The 16,753-nt window shown below is 53.8% G+C and overlaps 1 protein-coding gene across 1 annotated transcript in view; it reads right to left on the bottom strand.

Annotated features, from left to right (window-relative positions):
- The window catches only part of HCN4 (hyperpolarization activated cyclic nucleotide gated potassium channel 4), a 41,961-nt gene that overhangs the window by 8,635 nt on the left and 16,573 nt on the right, over nucleotides 1–16,753 (bottom strand). Inside the window, exons 2-3 of the mRNA XM_028507287.2 lie at nucleotides 9,213–9,636; nucleotides 486–647 (exon numbers count right to left, since the gene is read on the bottom strand). Of these exons, the coding sequence (XP_028363088.1) occupies nucleotides 486–647; nucleotides 9,213–9,636 (586 nt within the window). The remainder of the gene's footprint in view (nucleotides 1–485; nucleotides 648–9,212; nucleotides 9,637–16,753) is intronic.

The raw sequence follows: 16,753 nt of genomic DNA, 5'->3' as shown, positions 1-16,753 counted from the left end.
ATAGTGGGGACGGGGATGACAGGGGTAAGGGGACAGTCCAGCTCTGCTCCTGGAGCAGAAAGTAGCCACTGAGTGTGTGACTTGTGAGTCCATTCCTCTCAGAGTTCTCTTTTCTTGGGCTTGGCTTTTAGGTGGGCCTGCCTCTGGGGAACAGAGGCGGAAGGGCAGGAGCCACTAGCCCAGCGCTGCCACACCTGGCAGAACCCCAGGAGCCCAGGTGTTAGTCTCCCTGGGTGAAACCAGGTCTACCTGTCCAGGCTCCCCACTGCACGAGGCTAGAAGGCAGCGGTGGTGGCAGGCAGCAGCGTGTGGCCACAAGCACTGTGACAAACCTGCGCTGGGCAAGGCCGTGTGCCCTTGGGCGCCCGGCTAGCAATTCGGGGTCCCACGTGTTGGAACTTGGGAATTCCAAGGTGTGGACCTGCTCCACTCTTCTGTGCTCCATCAGCTCCCTTGCCCGCACCCAGGGCCCACTGGGCACTCACCACCATGTTGTTGATGGACACCCAGCAGTCATCGGGGAAGTCCTGCAGCATGGGGACCAGGAACTGCAGGCAGCCATCCCAGTGGCAGAGCAGGAGCATCATGCCGATGAGGTTTACGATGCGCACCACGGCGCTGGCCAGGTCATAGGTCATGTGGAAGATCTGTTGGCAGAGGCGAAGACGTTGGCCCAGATAGGTGAGTGGCTGGGAGGGGTAGGTGGTACGGCTCCCAGAAAGACCCTGCAGCTGCTTGGGGCACTGCTCTGCTCACACAGGGCAGGGCGCCCCACTCAGGACAGGTCCACGCTACAGCTGGGGTGGTAGATAACAGGCCAGGCTCTGGAAGAAGCAGAATGCAGGTTGCAGGGCCCCAGAGGGATGCCCCTGGGGTCTGTGCAGATGTGGGAGGCCTCCCACTCGAGGTCCTGCCATCCAAGGTCTCTCCCCTCTTTCAAATCGCCGGCTTCACCTACCCGGGGACCCTGGCGATTTGCCTACGGACCAAACCAAACCGACTGGGAGGACCAGGAGGGAGCCTGGGGTCCGGGGACCCAGAGGGAGGGGGGGCACCTGGAGCCCCACAAGCCCTGAAGTGGGCAAAGAAATCACTCTGTCAGCCCGCCCCAGGCTGTGAAGACCACGGGGAGGAGAGCCCACCTGCCTGAGGCTCCCCCGGGACCACGGAGCATGGCGTTTCCTGGGGTCAGTCCCCAGACTCAGGACGCCCCTCCCCAGGGGCGGCGGGCTCTGCTGCATCAGTCATGGGACTATAGCAGGAGCAGCCCTGACACATGGGCTCCAAGTTCACAGAGACCTTCGTCCCAGGCCCACCTCCTACCCAGTCCCCAGGTGTGTGACCTTGAGAAAGTCCCTGAACCTTTCTGGCCATGTTTCCTCATATGGAAAATTATAAAAATTCTTACCTGAGTGGGTTGTCAAAAGAACTGAATTATACATATAAAATGTTTACTACTGGCTATAGAAGTGTTCAATACATTGCAAACCATTATTAATTGGTTAAGTTGTTATTAATAATCTTTCTGATCATTACCAGGCAAGAGTAGTAATGCTCTCCTTCGCAGGTCAACAAAGTTCAGCATTCAACGCCACCCATTGCCACCCACCCATCCCTGCTGCCCAATGGCTCCAGATGAGAGGGTGAAGGACGGCTGGGCGGGGCCCAGGGGGCACACCCCAGCAGCCAGCCCCCACCCCACCTCCTGGTGCTGGCTCTTGGCCCCATTTCAGCAGGGAGTGCCACGGGGACCTGGCAGAGAGGGGATGCAGAGGGAGGCCCCTGGAAGTTCTGGCCTTGCGTCCGGCCTGAGAGACTTTTAGAAGGTGCCCTCACCTCTAGTCATGGTCCCTCCATAGTATTTACAGACAGAGAAACCTTCCTAGAAAGGGATTTTGGGCCAGAATTACGGACTTGTCAAATGTCTGTACATTTAAGAACTAGTTTAAGCCCATTTCAGTAGAGAAACTGAGGCCCAAAGAAACAGACTCCAGATATTTCAATCTCTGTTTAGTGGTCTTCTAACTGCAGCCCTGTAGCTGGTGGCAGGATATTCTACCACTAATGACCTCAGTTTCCCCTTCTGAACTGTGGGCTTAGCCTGGGTCTAGGTTTTAAACAACCAGAAGAGATACTACTTGTCCATCACCCACAGGGTCACACCCTCCCGTGGCCCCCACAGTAGCAGGACTCTGACGTTCCAGCAGAAACTACAAAATGGACCTTCACGGATGCTGGTAGCTCCAACCTGTCCCATCACCCTGCATAGCTCAGTGACAAAGAGACAGTAATGTCACACCCGACAGCATGAGGTCCCACAGTCATCATCTCACTTACACTCAGAACAAACATTGCTGAATATATTATTAATTCATTTTACACCAAGGGTCGGAGAAGCAAAGGACTTGCCCACAGTTATGGTGGCAGTGGAGGCAGATCTGAACCAGGGCTGCCTGCCAACGATCGGATCAGAGAGAAGGGTGGTTTTCGGTAGTTCCATTTTGCAGGTAGAACAACTGAAACCCCAAACTGTCAGGTGATGCAGCCAGATTCACATGGCAAGCTGGACCCAGGGCCAGGTGGGATTCCTCGGCATCTGGCCTCCACCAGCTCAGTGCACAGTGAGGTGCCACAGACAAAGCTCTCTGCCCTGCAGCTTAGCCCAGCCAGGGCACAGGAAGGGGCTATCAGTGGGCCAGTTCCCGGCGAATCTCAGTGTAAGGAGTGGTGAGCACCAGAGACCAAGCAGGGCCTTTTGGGACTGCAGCCAGGGCTCAGTAGGGACTGGGGCCTGTGCCTGGCATGCAGAGCATACCTGAGCATGATGCTGATGTCTCCGGCCATCCCTTTGCTCTGGCTCTGCCCAGCGCTTGGACCCTGAACTTGAGTCTTAGCCTCTGCCTTCAATCCCACAGCAGCTCCTGAGTACCAGCACCAAGCTCTGGCTCTGAGGGAAGACCCACTTCTGCCTCTTTAGTACTTAGGTGAACACAGTAGCTCTGTGGCATCAGGCAAGTCATTAGCCTTTCAAAGTCTTGGTTGAGCAGAATGCCATCAGCCCCTCCCAGTGACATGGGACCTCCCAGTCCCAGAGACAGCCAGCGCTGGCCCTCACTTCCTAGCACTCCTGAGCCTCCCCTCAACTAAGAGAAGCTAGATATCTGCCACTTCTCAGGGTCGCTGGAGAGATTAATGTGGCTAAGAAAGTGCTCTGTGCCCTGGACACATGCACGGGTAGGAACATTACTATTAATTTCTTTCATTTTTATTATCTCCTTCCCTTCCCAGCTGCTGTGGACTGAATATTTATAATATTTATGTCTCCCCAAAATTCATATGATGAAGCCCTAATCCCCAATATCATAGTATTAGGAGGTGGGGCCTTTGAGAGGTGATTAGGTCATGAGGGTGCAGCCCCCATGAATGGGGTTAGTGCTCTGATGGAGGAGACACGACAGAGATGATCTACAAACCAGAAAAGCAGGCTTTTTTACTGGAACCCAACCATGCTGGCACCCTGATCTTGTCCCTCCAGCTTCCAGAACTGTGAGAAATAAATGTTTGTTGTTTGAGAGCCCCCAGTCTGTGGTGCTTTGACATAACAGCCTGGACACCATACAGGGGCTAAAGGAAGCCTCAGACCACTCTTAGGCAACGTCTCAGATGGCCACCGCCCCCAGCACCTGCTTTCTTTGAACGACTCTGTGCCTTAAAGGCAGAGTGTCAAGGTGGGCACATTTTCTTTTTGCATTACCCATGTTTTCTTTGTAACTAATTTTCTTCTAAGAGCAGGTCCTTGTCTAAGCTTGCCTTTCTTGTGAACTCAGTGACAAATATGGCAGAGCACGTGGTAGGGTCTCAGGAACCAAGAAGCGCTTAGCGACAAAGGCGATAGTGAGGATTATGGTGACCAGGGATGCCACCAAGTGTAGACAGTGAGATCTGAAAAGGCCTCCATCTGGGCAGGTGCAGCCCACAGGGGACCTGACTTTGCCTTTGCTGAAAGGTGACTTTTTCTGCAGGCAGGCACAGACGCGTGCACCCTACGGAGGGCATGTTGGGGTGGTGCCTGGTATTGGGCTGAAGAAGGACGCAGGTGCTAGGAGTGCCCCATGGAGCTGGGAGGCTGGTGGGGGGGGGAGTGATGGGTGTTTCGGTGGTGGGAAGGGGTACTGCGTATAGCTCTGAGACACTACAAAGTCAAAGATGGCAACATGGCAAAGTCTGAGCTTCCTTCAAAGAGTTAGTGGGGGGCGTCCATTCAGGCTAAGAGGCTTACCACAGGTGGCAAGGACCCAGGCGTGGTTGCCGAGAGCAAGGCTGGTTGTTGCTGGGATAGGCTGCTAGACACTTGTGTCCCGCTGTGGGCAGGGCCACAGGCCACCTGCAAGGCTGATGCACTGTGCAAATATTTGTCTTGTTCTTTATACCTTATTACAGCTCCCTTCTATGATAATGGTTCTGACCATGGGGGTTGAGCACCTTCATTTCCAGGCCCCCACAAAGCTTCCTGGGTGAGCAGCATGTACCCCAAACATCACGCAGGGGGGACTCCACTCCCACTCCCTTCCAGTGTCTGGACCACAGTGCCAAGAGAGAGTGACAGTTCCACTTTGGGCAAGTGCTTTCCTTTTCTTCTCTGAGCCTCGATTTCCTCATCTGTGTAATGGGTCAGTAACGGCCAGCCCCGGGGGCTGCCTTGGGGATCAGGAGTGATGGCGCCCACAGCTGGCACACAGTCGAAACTCAGCACTTGTTGCTTCCTTTCCTTCTCTCTCTTTTTCAGCTGTCAAAACAAAGAGCTGATTTCTCAGTCCTGGGGAGAATTGGAAACTGCAGTTTCTGACAAGCCTCCTCTGGGGCCCTGGGCAGTTCTCAGGAACCAGCAGCCACATGGAGGGCAGCAGTCCCAGGCCCAGGGGAGTGGGTGCTGGGTGCACATCCCCCCGCACAGCCTGCAGATAACCAAATTGTCATGCTGGGCCCCATCCTGGGCCCATAGAGAGGGCCAGCCCTCACCCCCCAGGCCCATCCATCTGTGTCATCCCGAACCCCCAATTCTGAGAGAGATGGAGAAATCAAGGCCCACACGGGGAGGAGGCTCATTACGGATAACATGGCCACCTGGGCCTGGCCTCCTCCCCTCACTACAGCCAAAAGAATGAAGAGGCTTCTGGGATGGGTCGCTTGGGGTTCTGGGCCCTTCCAAACCCAGGTGAACATCCAAAGGGAGGGCAACCGGGGTTTCTAACAATAGCCTAGGTGCCTATAACAAGCTCGCACCTCAAAGGGAGGGAAGAGGCTTGGCTGGGAAGGAGGATGCTGACCTAAATCACCCAGGATGGAAGCAGACGCTGGCACTTTCAAGATGGCAGCCTACACCTGCCAAGACCTTCCACCTGCCCTGACCCCCGACACCTACCACTGATGCTTGGGAACTCTCTGACCAGGGGGCTGGGCTGGGCAAGGGCAGGCAGCTACAGCCTGGGGTCGGCAGCCTATCATCTCCCGAGCAAGCTTCAAGAGCAGGCTTCTGGCCAGCTTTTCCCTCTCCATAGAGGGCTGACTCCTCAGCCCCACCCAGGCCACGGCCTTGTCCTCAGGCTCAGCTGAGGTGATCCTCGCAAGGGAGTCTGGAGTAGGGACTAAGTCTCAGCCTCTGAGAACAGTAGAGCATATCTGATAGTCGGGGAAACTGAGGCCCAAAGAAGGAAAGAGACCCATAAAGGGAGGTAGGGGAAGAGATAGGGCAAGGTTTTCTCTACTAAATGCCTCCCTCCCCAGGTCTCATGCAGACCTGGAGCCTCAGAGGGTCTCTCTACTGCTGCCTCCAGCCAAGCTGAGGCTAAGAGAAACCCCAGGGCTAGAGCAGGCCATTAAAGATTGGAAACAGGGTTCCTGGGGCCAGCGGGGAAGCCCCAAACCAATCCCAGGGGTCTAGTGAGAGTCCTTGGCTGGGCAGTGTGCCCGGCAGAAACCACGCAAAGCAATTTCCTCCCCAGCTGGTAGGCAAGATAAGGGTGCGTGTGGAGGGGCAGGGAGCCATCCATCTGGCTCCTGGGATCTCCCTTCCTGCCCATGAGATTGGGTAGTGACGACCAGTTTAGAGCTCTACTCTGAGGCCTTCTGGGGCCTCTGACTACCCTAGGGGAAGTCCAGGGACAGAGCCTGCCTGACCAGTTCTGAACCACCCAGAGGGCAGCCAGGCCCAAGGGTAGTGGGGACAGGAGCCCTGGGTGGGGCTACAGTGTGGAGACAGTGAAAGAAGCCCTTAGTTCCTGTCCTGGGGCCCACCCTGCCCAGCCACTGGCAGCCCTGCCCTCTCCCAAACACCACGGCCCCTAGGGCTTGGGTCTAAGGGGGATCAAGCCTGGTCAGCAGGGGCTGGGGCCTGGAGACACGAACTGATGCTGGAGAAGGAAAGAGCTGCCACTTGTCGGCTTCCGATGATGGTCTAGCAGTGGGTCCAAGACAAACAGAAGGCTGCGGTTTCTCAGGGACCGAGTGAGCCAACATGGCCCTACATTTCCATTTGGGACAGAAACCAACCGACAAGCCTATCAGGTCATCTGGGAAACTCCCCTAACCCTTCCTCGCAGACATTCAGAGTGGCCCCTGACACCCACCACCACAGCCACAAGCCCTGCTCAGCCCTCAACTCAGACCCACATGCCAAGCTCGCTCTGTACCTAGATGTCCTCCAGGGGCCGCAGACCCAGCTGTCACACAGAGTCCCTCTCCCCACACCCTGCAGCATGCCCCACTGCCTACGCTCCAGTCCCTGTGGAAAGCTGTTCCGAAACGAGGGGACAAAAACAGAATCCAAGTCATCTCCCTTTAGGCCACCTGAGACAGCAGGGGGCACACAAAACCTGGGTCAGAAGGCCTGAATCACCAACCCTGCCAGTGGGCGGCTGGCCCTCTGGTCCTCGGTTCCTCACCCGACGAGCAGGGTAATGAATACTGCCCTGTTTGCCTTGCCAGCTAGGAGTGAGGAACCGGTGAAATGACGGGTAAAAAGTCTTTGGGAAAAGGAAATGCCATGTAGAGGTATGGGGGTTACCAAGACAAGTAGGAGAGGACGGCCTTTACTCAATGGTTCTTTGTACCAGGCTTCACATGAGTGTTTTACAAACATCTCATTTAATCCTTGCAACAATGCAATGAGGAAGATACTACTTACACCCACTTTGCAGATAAGAGACTGAGGCTCAGGGAGCCAAGACGGCACCAAGGTCACACAGCTAGGCAGTGTGGAGCCAGCACTTTGAGTCGAGTCTCCAGTGTGTCCTTCTAGCTCCAAAGCCCTCAAGCATTGCATTGCGCCATGCAGACACTGCCACGCCGCTGGGAACTGAGAGCACTGAGTGGGTTTGGCTCTGCCAGGTACCTGCTGATGACCTTGGGTAAGTCATTGCCCATCCTCTGTCAGCAGAAAAAAGGCAAATTTTTGAAGCAAAAGAGAATTTCTGCCAGGGAGTGATTCTGCCAGGCCAATGCAGGCACTTCTGTGGCACACGTGCTCACGATGCCTCTGACCTGGATCCGCCAACGCCCCAACTATTAGCACCAGGGCTGCCGCCTGGCTGCTCCCAGGTGCAGGTGGGGCCGTGGCTTCACATCCTAAGCCTGGGAACTTCCGTCCAGCCAAGCAGAGACCCTAGAGACCAGGAGAGCAGCACTGCAGCAGGGAGCTGCGGCAGGAAAGGCAGGACTTCAGGAGCTTCCGGCCCGGGTGGCCTGTCCCACAGAGCACCTTGCCCCCACCCCCACCCCCACGCCTCCAGCCTGGCCTGCCTGCACACCTGCAGAGATGTAACTTGGGTGGTGGCAGACACAGACCCAAGTGCAGAGCAAGGTCACCTGCTACGTTTTCTTTTTTAAAAAGTTTAATCTTTATTGTATTTTCCCCATTACCACTTATACCCCTCCACCCCAGCAATCACCACACTGCTGTCCATGTCCTTGAGTCCTTTTTCCAGTTTGCTCAATCTCTCCACCCCCTGACCCTCCCCCACCACTAGCTGTCAACTGCTCTCCATCTACATGCTATTCCAAACCCCAGCTGGTGGTCCTCCCCTCTCTCCCCCTCAGTCCCCCAGACTACTGCATTCAGCTCATGGATGAGTAAGTTTTGTTCAGAATGGTGTTGGCTTACCCTTTCTTTAAAAAGTTGATTGTTTCGTTCCTGTAGCCCCTAGGACTCCTTCACAGTGCGTGCACACACAGTCAGGCTCCCGGTGCTTTCACACCCTAGAGCCATGCTACTGGAAACCACTGGGCCGGTCAGCCCCGAAGGTGGGAGGCCCCGATCTAATGGCCGGCAGGTAAGGGTTATAAGATTTCTAACTCCTGGGCCCTGACTGGGGCATCTCTGAGGCACTCTGTACACTATCCCCAGAGCTCCTCACGGCTCAGGGCCCGAGTCATCCTCCGTGGGACTGGCTGGTACCCACTCTGGCTCAGCTTCCTTCCTTCCCCTGCTCTCATCCCCAATCCCTCACCGATGTTCCTGGAAACACCTGCCCCCTAGAAAAATCACTTCCATGCAAATCCTCATCTCAGGGTCTGCTCCAGAAGAACCCAACCTAAGACAGCTGCCAACAAAATCTACACAAAAATCCACATTTCTGCTTCTCGCAATAAATCTGTAGATCGAGCAGCCCTGGGCCCATTCTCACTTGGCAACAAGTGGTTAGAGCTGAGTAGAGACCACCTGATACAGAAGGAAGAGGTGTCCTCTAGGCTTCCCCAGTGCACCACATCCCCCGCTGCCTTCCCACTGGCCCTTTCCATCACTCACATTCCCTGCTGGCCCCTCCAGGATTCTGAGTTTGCAACCTCTACAATATAGTGCAGTGGCTACTGGTGCAGGCTCTGGAATCTAGGTTCACCAATTACTGATTCTGTGACCTTAATAAATCCCTGAACCTTTCTGTCTCAGTCTCCTCATGTAAAAAAAAAATGGTATTTACATGCACCTACACAGTATCCTCTATGGATATTAGAGACTTAAATGGGATACTGCCTATAAAGTAATTTGCCCCCTTTCTAGCACATGATATCCAAGAAATTACTAATATTTGTCTTGGAGCAGGTGTGCCTGCTATAATCTGACCGCCTAGCCCAACTATCTGAGATTACCTGCTGACCCTTCACTTCCCCTGGGGGAAGACCCCCTTCCCCCAAGAGACTTGGCTCCGAGCACTCACTTCTTCCCACTGGTGAATGTATCGAATGAGGCGGGAGAGACGCAGGAGGCGCAAGAGGCTGAGGATCTTGGTAAAGCGGACGATGCGCAGGGCCCGAGCTGTCTTGTAGACCTCCGAGTCGATGCGTGTCTCCACAATGAGGAAGATGTAGTCCACAGGGATGGAGGAGATGAAATCTACCACAAACCAGCTTTTGAGGTACTTCATCTTAATCCGCTGCGGGTCCAGGATGATCTCTGTGTTGTCTTCCACCACGATCCCTGTGCGGAAGTTGAGGACCAAGTCGATGAGGAAGAATGTGTCTGATACCACATTGAAGACAATCCAGGGTGTGGTGTTCTCATCCTTGAAGAAGGTGATGCCCACAGGGATGATGATCAGGTTCCCCACCATCAGCAGCAGCATGGTCAGGTCCCAGTAGAATCTGGCCAGAGACAAAGGGGTCAGTTGCCAGGAGGGGAGAGGGTAAGTCACAGACTGAGAGAGACGCTCTGAGGGAGAGCAAGTGCAGAAAGAGAGGTCCTAGGAGGCTGTACGACACTGTGGGAGGCAGGCCCACGGGAACCAGGGCAAGATGTGAACAATGGCAGGGGAAGAGGCTCTTCCTTTGCTAAGGGGCCCTCTGCCTGCCCCTCCATGAGCTCCCTGACAACAGACCTCTTACCCACATGCCCATGCCCCAGTGAGAGTCAGGCTGAAAAGCAAAGCAAACAATCGTATCCAGAGAGAAGTGCAGGGCTGTTTGAGTGGCAGACGCAGTTTGCCCAGAACCACCCCAGGCTCAGGCCAGGCTGCTGCCTCCTCCCTGAGGGCCATCTGTGGCCTGGAGACAGGCTGGCAGGCAGACATGCTACAGACTGTAACCAGAGAGCAGGGGGGGTCCAGACACACAGCAGGCGGCAGTGCTAGGCTTCAGTCCCAGCTGTCACTGACACTATGAGATACAGGCAGGTGCCCTACCTGCTCTGGGCCTTGGTTTCCTCATATGCAATGAGGGGGTGAAGCCTCAACGCTGAGTCCTAGAATTATGATCTGGCACCCTTTAGCCTGTACCCAACAGTGAAAATGCCTGGCCATCAGAGGTTTTCATTCTAACAAGGTGCTGGGGTGGCAGAGTGATGTCTTCAAAAGCAGGAAGTGTTAATGGGGAGATTTCAAGTACCAATGAGGGTACCACTCAATAAAATGGAGTGAGACGGGATGGAGCTTCCAGCACCATTTCCCCTAAGCCCTCAAAGCAACAGTAAGTGCTTTCTGAGGGAGGGAGGGAGGGAGGGAGGTGAAGCCTCAGAGAGGTTAAGCAGTGAGAGCAGGTAAGGCCAGCTCTCAGGTCTTCCCCTGGGCTTGGCAGGGGCCCTCTGGAGTGTGCAGGCAGGCACAGACCTGTCTAGGAGGTATGACCAGTCATCCCCAGGACCCAGCACAAGTGCCAGCCACCCCAGGACTGGCCTGGAGACCAAACTGCAGAGCTGTTTTCCTCTGTTATTAATTTAGACAGTTACACAATGACAGATAAAGATGTTAATCTTATTAATTAATCAAGAAATAAGGGCAAAAATAAGCATGTCCACTTCCAAGAGGAATAACCTTTCAGCCATCTTTAATTCTCTGCTGCAGGGAAGCCAGGAGGAAGGGGAGGCAAGATGACGATCTTCCCCTGAGGCTTCAGAGGATCCCACCACAACCTTTAGCTTGAAAAATAACTACTTCACAGCAAACTGCTTTCTTTGCCAGACTCAAATGGTGCTGTGAGTCAAGGAGAGGGCAGGGCCTGCCCCGCTGAAGGTGGGCAAGACGGCCTCCCCACATCACACGGCTCAGAAAAGGCCGCTTGCCAGAAAGGCCTCTTCTCGCAGCTCCTTTGAAAGCCGAGCCCTTCAGGGTCTCAAGATAGAAGCTCAAGTCAGAGATTCACGAGGCTAATGCTTCTCATTCTAAGGCTGGTGCCAGGAGGTCGAATTCAGCTCCTTTCCTGCCCCACAATCCACCAGCCCGTTTCCAGCCACAACCCGCTTATGCCATCTGAGGGGACCAAACCTAAGGCCTGAGAACCCACCCCAGCCTCACACTCGTACAAAGAACACAGCATGTCCTGCTCATGGCTCGGGGCCCCCAGGGGAATGGCTTCAGCACCTAAAGGGTGTTCTTAAGCTATGTACACTCTCCGCCCAGCCTCAGGCACATCATTCAAAGACAGCTGCAGACACCTATTAAATGCCACACACAGGTACCCCCATTCACACACAGTGTGTAAACACCCCTATATACACATGGCCACCACTCCTTTTCATTTAATCTTTAGGGAAAAGTAAAGCAAAACAAAAAATACTGTGGCACAGAGAGGCCACTGAGGATCCTGTGGTCCTCTGTACATAAAGCTAATAATACACTCAGGCTGGAGGAGTTTCTAAAATTAACAGAGCGGACACAGCAGCTGCGAATGCTGACTCGGGCAGGCCTGCCACTCTGACGGGTTTCTACACTCTCCCAGCTCTAGTTCTCTCAATTACAGACCAAATCTGAGACAGTAATTAACATAAAAATGTTTGCATTTAGTGGTCTTCATAAAACCAAATTACATGAAGCAAAAACACCCATTTCCTTGCATTCTGACTAATTGTTTCAATCATGAGTTTCCAGATGCTAAGGAATATTTCTGGTGCCTGGTCTGGGCTGGGGTTGGAATACTGAAGTACTCCTCCCCACAGACCACTATGCTGGAGCCCCTCAAAGCTACTCAAAAGGCAGCATAATATGGTGGGAAAAAAGAAGTGCAGGTTCTCAGAGACATCCAACTTGGGTCTGATTTCTGGTTCCATCATTTACTTCATCTCTCAATGAATCAGTTTCTTCATCTGCTGAATGAGAACAATCGTGGTACCTTACTAGCAGAACCATTATAAGTAATATTTGTAAAATACTCTGACCTATACCTAGCTATATTATTAAATGACTAAATAAGTAATTCAAAAGTCAACAAATTCTCAGAAAAGAAGTGAGGGAGGTGGAAGATTTAATCTTCCAGGTAAAAGCCAAAGCAAAGCATCTACTTGGGGTGGGGGTAGAACAGAACTCCTAATGGTCCCGGGAGTCAGCAGTGGAAGTCAGTGATTACAACATTCCCTGAACAATCAGACAACAGAACCTATGCACCTCAGCAGCAGATGCCCTGATCTCAGGGAGCTCATGATCTAGTCAAAGGACAAGGCAAGTTGGGCAACGATGTAAGAAACCATCCAAGGGAGCAGCCCAGGCATCTGAAAAGGTGAGCTCCTGGTGGCCCGGAAGCGTGAGGCCAGAAAGTGCATCTGCAGAAAGTGAGAAGCTGGGCTTTGGAAGCTGCCCTTGGCCTCAAAGACTACACTTCCCTACTCTTTGCCAGGAGCTAGCACAAATCTCTGAAAGCAGAACCTAGGCAAAGCAAATGGTATTCAGCACCATGGACAGCGCCCGGCGCCTGCCAGCCCCGCTGTGCCAGGGGAAGTCGCCAACAGCCTCCCTACTGACTTCATCAGCTCCCTGGCCCTCTTCTTCCCCAATCCTAGGACCACGGGCATCTCAAGTGATGCATTAATGTCTCTGGGGATTTTCAGTGGGGACTCTTTGGTGACTGGAAAACCTTTATTCCAACTGTGTGCTTTCCATGCTTTACTTCACTGAGCCCTCAGACCAGCACTATGGTGGCTGCTATTATCTGTATTTTACAGATGATGACACTGAGGTTCAGAGAGAAATAAGCATCTCTCAAGACAACATAGTTAGTGAGGAGCAGACCCATGATTCAGAGAAGCCTGTGGGACTCCAGAGTCTCATGTCTTGGGATTTCAGGCACCTCGGTGGGATTCAGGAATGTGCATGAGCCTTTCTCACATCTTTGCATTCCACGGGGGAGGCAGCCTACCAAAGCAGGTGCAGCCCCATCCCAGAGCCAAAAGAGAGGGTTGCAAAGAAGTTTCAAGAAGATACATTCTCCTGATGCCAGAGCTTTCTGAGGTGCTTCCCACGGTGGGGGAAATAGCACACTTTCCAAGTGTTAAAAGAACCCGTCATCAGCAATCAGCCAGGCACAGCTGTACCCATCCCACAGAAAGGAAAACTAAGGTCCACAAAGAGGGAACAGTAATATTTTCAAAGCCTCACACCAAATGCCCATGCTCCCCTAACACCACACTGCCCCTAAAACCATTTACGGATAAATCCCACAGTCCTGGGTATGCATCCATGGTGGTGGGTGTCAGGCTCTGGCAGGGAAGCAATGGACAGACACACTCGGATGTGCTGGGGTAGGCACATGTCTGAATTAAAGCCCTTTGTCTCTCCAAAGCCAGATGACCTCTTCCAGAGCAGTGTTCTCTAAGCTGGTGGGGTCCCAGGCCCACTCTTTCTCAGTTCTGGATCTTCCTTTCTACTTGGGCCAACAGGTCCATCCAGGCAGCAAGATGCAGCCCACAGGCTGGTTTTGGGGAAACAGGCCCCATGCGCAGAAGGAATGAGGGACAGCAAAACCCCCTACAGCCCTTTTACACCGACACCTGGAACACTTCATGGTTTGATCTCAGAGGAAGGGCATGGCCTCTGCACAGTGTAGGGAACAGAAGAGGCTCCTGACTCTCAATTCAGAGACTGGAGGACCAGGGCCCTCTCCTTCCCCAGAGGCTGCCCTGGATGGGGGCAGAAGTGGAGGTCCTGGAACAGCCGGGATGACCTCCTCCAGCCTCCGCTTGTCCACACATGCCCATGCTTGCCTTCAAGTGCATATGCTCACAAACACGTGCCATGCACATACACACATACCCATGTCCACACAACTGCACACACACACATACATGCGGGGGGCAGAAGTAGGTTTACTGTTGTGAGGCTGCAAAATACAGAGTTTATTCTTGGATTATTATTTATTAATTATTGTATTACTTTTCATGCAAACAACTGAAGGCATATGAACAAACACACCCAGGAATACATTTTTGTTCTTGCTCTCATCTACATATGAGAGCATATTTTCTTGCATACCCACTTGCACACATGTAACACGAATGATATCCACTGGGGATTCTGTCAGCTGAAAGAAAGAGAATGTCTTTTTTTGTCCATTAAGTGCTACCTCTTCTGGACCTCTCCAAACTCTCACCAGTCAGGCCTCTTCCCAGCCTGGGCTCTGGCTTCGGATCTCCTAGATTCCTGCAGGCTCTGGGGCCTCATCCCAGACACACCTGCGTCCCTGCAGTGCTGACTGCAGGCCAGGGTCCCCTGTTTCCTCCCAGGTGAGTGGAACACCCAGGGTCCTATCTTTTACCCCCTTCCTCTATGCAGATGGTTCCTACGTGCACATCACTCCTTGCACCAGCCTGCCATCCCCACCTGGCACCTGGAGGACCCCAGTCGAAGGCTGAACTCTGCCCCTTCCTCCCCAAAGCTGAATGGCAGAACATTTTAATGACCTGGGCTCAGGCTCTCAAATCCATCCTCAGCTGCTCTCTTTCCACCCAGCCACCACCGAAGGCCCCATCCCTACCCCTGAGCTGTGACCCAGCCTCGTCTGGTGTCTTCTGTGACGGCTCCTGAACTCTGCCCTGCATCAGCTCCTCACTGCTCCTCACCCAAACCCTTTCCCTGCTGCCTACCTGGCTCCAGCCTCCACTCTCCTCCAGCTTACAGGCTCTCTGGGTTAGCTTTCCAAACAACAGGATGATCATGCCACCCCTGCTTGAACCCTTCTGGTGGACCCCCAACAACTACAAGGAAAGTTCGAGCTCCTCAGCCTCGCATCCACTGACCCCCTTCCCTCTTCTCCCCCCTGCTTCATTCACAGTAGCCAAATGGACACTGGGCCCCCAGACCCACCTCCATCCTAGTTCTTCCTGAGAACCACTCCAGCCCCGAGCTCTCATCTTTCCAGATCATGTCCCTCACCCAGGGCCCTGCTCAGCTCCCTCCTCCTCCACAAAGTCTACCTGACTGTGCTGTGTGTCACCACATCCTGCCCCTTTCCTCAGACACCACCTAACTCTCCTTCCAGCCTCCCACTCCCCCACCTCCCGCCAAAACTATAGAACCTGAGGCTCCGGGAGTCTCCATGTCGGACAATGATATGGGAGCTGGGAGATCTTTCCTCCACTTCAGATCTGTGCCTTCGTATTCCAGGCCCCCCCACCCCCTGCACAGGGAACCACCTGAGGCCATCACGGAGACAATGAGAATGAAGGAGAGTGTCAACATGCTTTTCCCCAACCCCACCAGACATAACGGGCCACCCCATCCACCTCTCTTGCCCACCCTCTAGCACCCACTTCACAGGGTCACTGGAGCAGGGCCACCATCAGCCCTTTTCACGTTCACATGGGTGCTGTGCAGGAACCCCCACAACTTTAGTGTTTCAGCTCCCGTGCCTCCATCTCCTCGCCACCATCTCCACACTGAGCTGGGCCTCCGCCTCTGCCAACCCATTCCTCCAGGAAAACCTGGCAAGCTTTGCTTCCTATTCTCCTATGGCAATTATTCTGAATTACATCCTCTCTCCTCGAAGCTCGGAGACCACTCGCCCCCCTCACTCTCACTACCTTCTACGTCACAGAGAACAGAGAAGCCACAGGGTGTCTTTTTCCTCCTCTCGCCACCAGACTCCCACCTGGCTCGCCTCTCCCTCTTCCCCACCTTCAGTCAGGGCATCAGTGACATATCCACCTGCCATCTTGACACCATTTTCTCCCCAGGGACCTTAATTTATAGGTTGCCCCCTCTTTCACCTATACCTTCAGTCTCCCTCTCTACTGATCCTTTCCCCTCAGCTTTTTCTTTTAGCTCTCTACACTCAAAAATAAAATCAAATCACTGCCCTACTGCCATATCTCTTCTCCCCTCAGAAACAAGCTCCCTGAAAGAAGTGTCACTGCCCCCACTCTCTCCCTTCCTTTCCATCCCGTCCTCCTCTCAGCAGCAACTCAGTGCACGCCCCGCTGCACAATCCAGGGGGCACTTCCTCCATCTCGCACTGGGTGCCATTCTGCCAAGACGCCTCTTCCCACTGGCTTTTCTCTGTTCTCCCTGCCTCCCCGTCCCCTCCTCTTGGCTGGCCTCCCCTTCCCCCATGTGACCTTTACACGTTTTTGCTCCTTTGGGCTCTCGCCTCTTCTCCCTCTTGCACTCTCCCTGGGTGACCTCACCAACTCCCACGGCTTCATTATTCTGCTGGCTTTCAAACCAGACCTCTCTCTCTCAAGCTCCAGCCGATGTGTCCACTTGCTGACTACCCACCTCCACCATGGAGCCTCACTCTCAACATCTCCAGATAGAACCTGACAGCTTCCCCCACACACTCTTCTGCTCCCAGCACGTGGTACCGCCAGCCATCCAACCTGACAGTTATCCTCAACCCAGCATCTTCCTCATCTACCAGCACTCGGTCATGTGGGATCCAGTGAATCTCCTCAACCTGCCACCTGCAGCTTCCTAACTGGGCTCCTGGCCCTCCCAGGACCCCACGCACCTTAGGGTCTGGGGTGGGGTCCACATCTTCTCTCCAACCCACTCTCCACACTTGC

The sequence above is a fragment of the Phyllostomus discolor genome, chromosome 1 (genome assembly GCF_004126475.2).
Source record: "Phyllostomus discolor isolate MPI-MPIP mPhyDis1 chromosome 1, mPhyDis1.pri.v3, whole genome shotgun sequence".
NCBI lineage: Eukaryota > Metazoa > Chordata > Mammalia > Chiroptera > Phyllostomidae > Phyllostomus > Phyllostomus discolor.
The sequence above is the reverse complement of the archived record's forward strand: the minus strand, read 5'-3'. Positions and strand labels throughout refer to the sequence as shown.